Genomic DNA, 9,679 nt, shown 5'->3' with positions numbered 1-9,679 from the left:
TATCACAATAAAACTCCCACATAAGCTCTGCCTGCATGGCGTGTCTGTCCCTCACCCACCAGCGTGGCCCCTTGTCCGGCCAAGGTCTCTCACGCCATTTACAACAGACTATAAATACCCTGGCCTCCTGGCCTTACCCAGCATTTCATAATGAAACTATTAAAGAGAATGCAACAGCTCACACGTCATCCTTTGAATGTGGGTCCTTTGATTCCTCCAGGTAGTCCCCAATGCTTCACCCCTTCTCTTGTTCCTATGATGACCTTCAGTTAGAAGCCAGATTGCCCAAATGCCACAATTCAAAACATAACCAGGTGAGGTTCAGCAAAAAGCCAGCAATCCTAAAGACAATGAGCTCTGGGATGGTTTGTCATTTAGGGGTAATGTAATTGACGTACTTGTTTGAGCGATTGTCCTAGTGGCTATTATTCAGAACTGAAACAAACTCTAAGTAATGCAGCTTCGAAGGCATAAGATGCCAAGTGTAAGCTCTGTGGGAGAGCACTATCAAAATGCAAAAACAGAAGACAAGGTAATTTAATTAGAAAAATCTTTTTAAGGGTCTTATAACAACTAGAAATCCCCAAGTGGAAAATAATCAGAATTTACCCTTAATTTGCTTAGTACACAAATGTTAATTTAGTATAGATCATAGACAAAAACATAAAACCCAAAAATGTCAGGGTTCTATTTCCTAATCCAACTATGCTGAGTGTCTCCAATGCATTACTTTAATAAAAATAAATCTTGCAGGTGACTAAATATTTATGTACCAGACACTGAAATGACAAGTTTCCATGGGTTATTATTTCATCCTCAGACTAGCTTGCTAATATTGGTGTGTATGGAGAAAAAGCTGTGTGTTTGTTTAGCTGATTGTTGAGGGAAGAGTCCCTATGCTTTCCTCAGAAGGTTTGCCTCTCCTTATGCCTGATGCTGCTGCCTTGTCTGAGACAGGTCTCGTGCTCTGGTTCTGGAGCTGACATTTGACCCAAACCTGGACTATTACAGTCATGGTGACTTCCCAGATCCCATTGCCTCTCTTTGGTTTTGCTTTCCTATAGGCTACTGCAACCACGTGACTCTTAAACTTCAGAGAGCAAGAGTCACGTAGCAATCGCATTAAAATAGAGGTTCCTCAGTGCTCGAGAGATGGCTCAGTGGCTAAGAGCATCTCTTGCTGCTCTTGTAAAGGATCAAAGTTCAATTCCCAGTACCCTCATCAGGAGGCGCACAATCATCTATAACTCCAGCTCCAGGAGGGCACAATGTTCTGATTCGGCTTCTGAAGGCATCGACACACATAATATATATCTCCACATAAATAGAGGTTCTTGGCCCCCTGCCCAGAGACTGCTAAATGTGAAACAGGGCTCACACTTTGCCTTTCTAGCAGGTTCCCACCTAGTTCTAATACTGATCATGCGGGACTGTGCTAAAGATACAACTTCACAGAGGTCCTCGCTCGGACCGGCGATTCAGAGTCTCTAAAAGTAAGGCTCAGAAAGCTAAGTTTTCGTATAACCTACAGATGACTTTTAGCCTTGTTACTTTACCGTGTCGAATATGGCGGATTCTTCGTCCTCCTTAGTCTATCTATTCCTCTCATGAAATCAGCACCACGGCCTCACTCAAGCATACAACCGTGGTAGTGATCTCTGCTGCTCTGCCCACGAGGGCCTGGTTTTCTATTTGCTCTCCTGAGGGAAGGAGCAATCCCAACAGCTTCCACGTGACTTTCCCCACCCGAATGACCCTGAATCTGTACAGGAGAGACGAAGGCTGGCGACACTTTCTAAGTGTGTCCGACAGTCAAAAGTGCTGAACTGGGGGGAAACAGTAGGGAGTTCACAAGCCTGCTGTACTACTGGACTCTAGACTTGACTTCCCACTCAGTTTGTCTGTCACCGGATGACTCCCAACGTGAGCGGAAACTGGTAACTGGGTCCAATGGACGAGCGGAAATGTAGACTAAGGGGTATTTGGCGTTTCAGCAATGACAGCTAAAGGAAGCAGTCTTACTGTTTATGTCCACTACTAGTTCAGTATCTGCTCTAGCGCTAGAAAGATGGTTCCTAGCTTTAAAAAGTACTTGCTGCATTCTAGTTCAAAAAAAAAAAATCATTTTGTTCTGAATGTGTGTGTTGCAAGAGATGAATTTTTCTTTTTACTTTTTTGTTATTGCTGTTTTGTTTTGGTTTTTTCTCTGTGTAGCTATGGAACCTGTCCTGGAACTCACTCTGCTGACCAGGCTGACCTCGAACTCACAGAGATCTGCCTTTCTCTGCCTCCTAAGTGCTAGGATTAAAGGTGTGCGCCACCACTGCCTGGCCAGGAGATAAATTCTTGTCTCACAAGGCTAGGCAAGCACTCGACCACCCCATCTTCCCAAGGCTGGTCCTGTTCATACATTCCATTAAACCACAAACGCTCTTAAAGAGTAAACTTGGTACCTAAATCTATGGTTTGCACAGAGTGATTAATCAAGAACTATTTCAGGAGTACAGCGATGTCTGGACTTAACCTAACAGACACTACTGATGAAACGTCCTGGTCACAGGCATCTTCTCCTGCGGCAGAATTAGCAGCTGTAGAGGCACAGGTAAGCAGATCTCTACATAGAGAAGAGCAAACGTCATGTGAATAGTCTTGGAACAGACTCTTCAACCTTTCACTTCAAATTTTCAGGGGCTGTTGGTGTAGTCAGTCAATTTGTCTCCTCCAAGCATAAATTCCCATATAATGTTCCTATATTGTAGTATTTGAGTGGCAGCTATTTCAGAAATATTAAGTTAACATTACATGCTGGGTATTCTGAAACCAAACCGAGATGTACTGTAATTTAGCCAGGACTTTTTTTTTTAATCAATTTAAATTGTTTAGACAATTTTACTAAATGGATAAATGGACAGTGACCACTCTCTCCTTCCAGCCTCCTACCCTCCCTGCCCACAGCCTCCTCCTTCCCACAAGTCTCATTGTGACCCACATGATTAACCAGGTCTGTCTGTGTGACCACCTGTTTGAAGCTATCCTTTGAGGCATGGCGTCACAATGAACGTGATTCCCCCCTCTAAGAATCTTTCACTAGCAAATGGTTCGGAAGTAAATGGTAGGCCCCACTAGTCCCTCCCCCCACTGTGACTGCTAATAAGGCCTATCTTAGGTGGGCCCAGTACAGCTAATAAGTTTTGAGTTAATGATTGCACTTCACTGGCAAGTTACTGGTTCAGTGAGAGACCTTGTCTCAAAAAATAAAGGTAGAGTGTGACAGAGGAAGATGCCTCACATCTTCACACACCTACACAGACATTCTCTCTTTCTCTCTCTCTCTCTCTCTCACACACACACACACACACACAAGCTCATGCACGTATGTAAACATATACTAGTGCACAAACTATACACATACATACTACTTGGGAGGTGGGAGTGGAGAAACAGAAGACGATAATTTTATAATAAAACACCTCTCAATGCAACTGAAGATCAATGCTAATAAAGAAACCCAACCACTCTTTAATTTAGACAAAAGTGTATGTGCCAGTATTAACTTAGAAAAATAAGTTTAGTCTTTGGGGTAAACTCTTTCACAGTTTTCAAGGAAATGAGTCTCCGCATCGCTTTCCAGAGCATCCACAGCACATCTCATCCTTCCACGCCCTGCTGCTCAGGAAGCACTTTCGGGGCAGATCTGTTCCGGATTCTCTTCCGTTTCCTCTTCTTTTCTGAAGCAGGCGACTTTGTGTCCTGTGCTTTCTTCTTTTTCTTCAAGCAGCTGAGAGGATTGGGGCCGCCTACCTTCTTTTTCCTCTTCCTCCTAGGTTCCCGGCTCCTCACTAAACCTTGCTCCTCCTTCAGTTGCTTAATACTTTGTTTCTCGTGCACTGAGACCAGCTGACCTGACTCGACCGCCTTCACAAAGGCCACTGTTCTGGGAGACGGCCTGTCTAAGACCATAGTGTTCTGAATAATGAACATGAGAGGAATCCCAGGAGTTTTCTTTACTTTCACAGACAAATCCTGATCCTGTTAAAAAGAAAATGGATTTAGTTTCTCAAGTTTAGGTAGTTAAAATTAAGTTTACAGGAATTTCAATAAGGCTATATGGAAAAGAGAGACTTTTTTTTTTTTTTTTTTCTGAGACAGGGTTTCTTTGTAGCTTTGGAGTCTGTCCTGGAACTAGCTCTTGTAGACCAGGCTGGCCTCGAACTCACAGAGATCCGCCTGTCTCTGCCTCCCGAGTGATGGGATTAAAGGTGTGCGCCACCACCGCCTGGCAAGAGAGACTGGTTTTTATCCCTCACATCAGTACACTTTATTAACCAAAGCATGTCTTATAATAGAGGACAAGAAACATAGAAGCGGTGCTGAAGAGAGGTGGGCAGCAGCAGTCTGCGCTACAGAGTGCGCAATACTGGGGCCATGAACTATCAACTAATGTAAGAAAATGCATTAGGAAGTTTCTCTTGTTTCTATGCTAAAGTATTAGCTGGAAACATCAACGCAGGAGGAGGTTGAAGTGGAGAAGTGATCTGACTCAGATCATTCTGGAAGTATGGTTGAGCAAATCTGCATGGGAGTGTTTTGATATCAACCCTGACACCTCCCCCTTTGCCTCCCAGCCTTTAAATGCCTTCAACACTCCATGTGTTGCTGGTCTCTTTCTTTTAAGGTTAACTGTTTTTATGTGTATAGATATTTAGCTACATGTATGCTGTGCCACACATGTACAGCTGTGCACCTCATGTATGGCCTTGGAGGCCAAAAGAGGGTGTTGGGAATTGAACCCCAGTCCTCTAATTAACTACTGAGCCACCTCTCCAGCCCCTTGAAGCTAGCCTTAAAGGATATGTACCATGACTTTTTGAGAAATCGTATTAACTGAGGAATATGAGAAACAGTTATGAATACAGAATGCAGAGGCTCTGCCCTCCTCCCCCCACTGAAGAACCCTGCAGCAGTCAGCACTACTGCAACAATTTCTCATCCTCTCAAGGGAAACTTCTGGAAGTTTACTTAAGGTTTTCTCCTCATACGTTCTAGTAACTGCTTTTACTGGCTCCATTGAAAAGTCTGCATTTTTAAAAGTCCAAACATGAAACACTGATTCTAGCTAAGTGATAGAATCATTGTCTAACACATCGCAATAAGTAAATAAACTCCAACATTGCATTATCTTTTCCACTTATTTCTTTCTGATCACGTGAAGTATACACAGAAGTGGTCAGAACCGCAGTTTTCAAAGTAACATCACCTGTGTTGCCACGAAATAATGATGAGGGTTTCCCTCCTCCACCATGGACAGGAGGCATTCTGATCCGCTCACTGCACTCTTGACATGACGACAATTTCGAACCTGGCATTTCTGTGCGATCAGTTTTGCTCCATATAATTCCTTTCCGAGAGTCTCTAACTCCTTTAACACACATCTGGTAGAAAACAAGGTCAAGAGAAGCTCACAATCACAACTGACACTCTCTTTTTGTGTATACAAAGCAAGCAGAAACACTACACAAGTGTTTACGATGCAAAACTATACCATCAAAACGTGAATTTATAGTACTGCTGATATTTTCTTCTTAAATGAAGGACTGAAAATTACATACTCCAAGTGGAAAGAATATCAATGCCAGAATATACTGAGCTCTTGTGTGTACAGGAAGCAAGGAGAATGCTCTTCACAGGTCATTGCTTAACTTCAAATGACTCCAGAAGCTAGGTGATAAACTGTATTAATTTCTAACATATCCTCAAGTCTACATCTCTTCTAAAGGTACCAGATACAGTGAGCCTTCCAGATGCCTGAAGAGGCCTCTCGGTTGCTGGTACAACTTCAGAATATCCTAACACAGAATCTAAAGCAACTTGTGTATCTTATTTGAATCCTGATTTTAAAAAGGTTCTTCAAAATTGTAGGAGCTGGAGGGGTTGAGGACACAAGGAGATCGCAGCCTACAGAATGAACTAAGTATGGCTCACAGGGGTTTAGAGCCTAAAGCAGCGATCACAGAGCCTGCATGGGTCTGTGCTAAGTCCTCTGTATTTGTTATAGTCGTTACCTTAGTGTTTTTGTGGGACTTCTAACAGTGGAAATGGAGGTATCTCTGATTCTTTTGCCTGATCATAGAATCCTTTTCCTTCTACTGGGTTGCCTTGTCTGGCCCTGATATGAGGGTTTGTGCCTAGTCCTAATGTATCTTGTTATGCCATGTTTGGTTCATACCCCTTGGAGGCCTGCTCTTATCTGAAGGGAAACAGGAGGAATAGAACTACAGAAGAGGGGAGGTGAGGGGAGAACTGGGAGGAATAGAGGGAGAGGAAACTCCAGTTGGGATGTACTGTATGGGAGAAGAATGAATAAAAAAAAATAAAAAATAAAATGGGCGGTGGTGGTGGCACATGCCTTTAATCCCCGTACTTGGGAGGCAGAGGCACGAGGATGTCTGTGAGTTCAAGGCCAGCTTGGTCCACAAGAGCTAGTTCCAGGACAGGCTCCAAAGCTACAGAAACACCCTGTCTCAAAAAACATACATAAATAAATAAATAAATAAATAAATAAATAGCTGGTAAACAACAAAGAATGAAGGGGAGATGCTCTAATTCGAGTAAGAATGTAGGGAAGAGATGGGCTCAACAAGAATGAGCATCCCGGTATATGCAAACAATGGGTATCAATGTTTTCCTGCATCATTCTACTTCTGTGTTGTTTGAAAAAATTCCCAAAGTAGCTGGCTGGTGGTGGTGCACACCTTTAATCCCAGCACCCTGGAGGCACGTGGATATCCGAGTTTAAGGTCAGCCTGGTCTACAAGAGCTAGTTCCAGGATAGCCAGGACTACACAGAGAAAACATGGCTTAAAGAACAAAAACAAAACAAAAAACTGTGTGTATATGTGTGGGCTTGGGTGGCTGCAGAGGTCACAAGAGCAAGTTGGATGCCCTGGAGCTGGAGTTACAGTTATGAGACTCGTGACATGGATGCTGGGAACCCAACTCGGTCTTCTACGAGAATAAGGAGGAGACTTCACCTTCACTAAGCCATCTTTCCAGCCTGGGGTTAAAGTTTTAAGGCTATTTGTAACCCAGAAGAAGCATTACTTGAGAAATTCTTTTATTTTATTTTTTGCAAGGCAGGGTTATAACAGCCCTAGTTATCCCGGAACTAGCCCTATAGACCATGTTGGCTTTGAACTCACAGAAATCCTCCTGTCTCTGCCTCCCGAGTGCTGGGATTAAAAGCATGCATGAGACATTCTTAAATACGGAAGGCTAGTCACTGCAAGAGAGAACATTACCACAGCACACGGCACAGCTAGGTTTGTATTCACATATAAAGAACATTCAAACCAGCTATTCATGAGCTGTAACAGTATGACTCATTTTAATTTATTTGCTTAAGCAAGTATTCTACAATGCAAAAACCACTAAAACTCTTAAGAGTTGTTCACGGTCTAGCTTTAGTTCACCGTACTTTCATGTTCCACAATATTAGATACAACCTCTTCTTCAGAGGTCAACCGACTGCATTTGTTCAAAAGTTCTTTCAACCGACAGCACTATCTTTTCTTTTTCTTTCTTTCTTTTTTTTTTTTTTGTTTTTTTTTTGTTTTTCGAGACAGGGTTTCTCTGCAGCTTTAGAGCCTGTCCTGGAGCTAGCTCTTGTAGACCAGGCTGGTCTCGAACTCACAGAGATCCGCCTACCTCTGCCTCCCGAGTGCTGGGATTAAAGGCGTGCGCCACCACCGCCTGGCTCAGCACTACCATTTCTATACTGTCAAAACAGACTTTCCCCACCTTCAGGTCTGAACAAACCTTGAGACTCAATTATGAAGCCTTTTAAGATTACACCCCCACCCTCCCGTTCCCACAGTGTTCTGCCCTAAGTGTGCTCACTTACATGAAGTGAGGAGGCACAGATGTGGGATGAAGACAGCCATCAAGAGTTGACTTCATACACTTCACAGCCCACGAAGGCTGGACCTCTGTCCTGCCCACTATGTGTTCTCAGGGTCTGGAGCAGCGCTTGACATTTGGTACTTAGAAATGGCCTTGGGCAAAAGTTTCAATCTCCAGTCTTGACTTCTTTTCCTAGGAACTGAAGATAATATCTCACTGGCAGCTGGAAGGCTTGAAAACCTCTGTGTTAAACTTAAAGGTAGCAACCACTATAGAGAGGGGGTAACGTTCATTGAAAAATGCCCTGTGTACACTATACCTCATCTGACCTGACAGCAACTTTTAAGAAGTTATTCCTTTGGGGCTAGAGAGATGGCTCAGTGGTTAAGAGCACTGGCTGCTCTTCCAGAAGACCTGGGTTCAATTTCCAACACCCACACGACAGCTCACGACTGTCTATAACTCCAGTTCCAAGGGATCCAACGCCTCATAATGGCAAACCAATGTACATGGAATAAAAACAAATAAATCAAATTTTTTAAAAAGGAAGAAATTATTCCCTCTACTTCATAATTAACGTCATTTCTTGCCTGAAATCACACAGGAATCAAAGCCAGGCCTGCCTGCTACAAAAATACGCGTTCTGATTTCGCAGGGCTAATAGGGACTATTGGCAGGACACAGCATCACCCGCCCGACCTATCGGTCAGTTACCGAGGGCCACACCCGCGACCCCGCCCCGCAGGCCCACCTCGTGGTGCACAGCTGGGTCTCTCCCATAAGGTAGCGGGGCAGCTGGTCCCGCAGCTGGATGCGACCCCGCAGCGCCGCCTGGCAGAACGTGCCGTCCAGAAGGATCTGGTAGGGCTCACGGACCCCGAAATTGTTACGGAAGAAGCCAAGATGCTTCTTGGCGTGTTTCTGCCTTGTGATCTTCATCCCTGCTTAAGCCCCCGTCCCGGACCCGGCGGCGACAGCCTCGCTTCCGCACTCCAAGACGCCTGTATTCCCCCGGAAGCGAAGCCTCTTCGGCCCGGAAGTACACGCCCCGCCTCTCTGACTTACGTCACTCTTAGAGGAGCGCCCGCTCCAAGCGCAAGCCTTAAGGGGGCGGAGCTTCGCAAATTCGCGCGCTGGCCCGTTCACATCCGTGAGCTGGAATAAAAATGTTGCTTTTTGCAGCTTGTTGCCTGGCACTTAGGAAGTCTCTAAAACACTAGTAATATGAAAATAACCAGCGATGACGCCATTGCTCCAGGCACTCTGTAATTTGCCATTTACATCATCCCATTGAATGTTTTTAATTTTCAAGAGAGGGAGAGGAGCCAGTGTTGGACAGCCTTACCTTGGCAAGTTTGGCTGGCTGCTAGTCTTTAAAGAAGCAAAGCGCCTTTGCTAAGGGCACGTGGTTCTTCAGCGTCTGGAACCCAACACTGCCTGATGTTCACAGGTATTTTACCACACCCCTAAAAATCGACCCCATCAAAGAGCCACGTGTCACGGTAAGAAGGTCTGTATACCCAACTCGAGGTCACAGTCTCTACCCCATAAGCCTGTTCTGGAGAACACAATTAAAACAGCCAAATTAACAGTAAAAAGATTTAATTAATGTGGCCCAATGGAGAACAAGGCTGAAGAGGTCCAGTGAGCAGCCATTTCTGCAGTCAATCTCTGAGGTCCTGAAATGAGTGTACATAGGTAGCCAGGAATACGAGCATCTAAGGCGATGATTCTCAGCCTTCCTAATGCTGCGACCCTTCAATACAACTCTCATGTTGTG

At 44.4% G+C, this 9,679-nt stretch overlaps 1 protein-coding gene across 3 annotated transcripts; it reads right to left on the bottom strand.

The window, feature by feature from the left end:
* Positions 1 to 3,489: 3,489 nt before the first annotated feature.
* Utp23 (UTP23 small subunit processome component) lies at positions 3,490 to 8,903 on the bottom strand. Of its 3 annotated transcripts, XM_038342800.1 has the most exons (4): positions 8,651 to 8,774; positions 7,901 to 8,098; positions 5,258 to 5,432; positions 3,490 to 4,032 (listed from the first exon to the last, which is right to left on the bottom strand). In XM_038342800.1, the coding sequence occupies exons 2-4, from the start codon at positions 7,954 to 7,956 to the stop codon at positions 3,649 to 3,651; spliced, it is 615 nt and encodes a 204-aa protein (XP_038198728.1). In that variant the 5' UTR covers positions 7,957 to 8,098; positions 8,651 to 8,774; the 3' UTR covers positions 3,490 to 3,648. The 3 variants fall into 3 exon arrangements, with proteins under 3 accessions (XP_038198728.1, XP_038198726.1, XP_038198727.1); XM_038342798.1 differs by lacking the exon at positions 7,901 to 8,098 and having other exon boundaries at positions 8,651 to 8,903; XM_038342799.1 differs by lacking the exon at positions 7,901 to 8,098 and having other exon boundaries at positions 3,490 to 4,029; positions 8,651 to 8,903.
* Positions 8,904 to 9,679: the final 776 nt, after the last annotated feature.

Source organism: Arvicola amphibius, chromosome 9 (assembly GCF_903992535.2).
Source record: "Arvicola amphibius chromosome 9, mArvAmp1.2, whole genome shotgun sequence".
Classification (NCBI taxonomy): domain Eukaryota; kingdom Metazoa; phylum Chordata; class Mammalia; order Rodentia; family Cricetidae; genus Arvicola; species Arvicola amphibius.
This window is presented reverse-complemented; position numbering and strand designations above follow the sequence as displayed.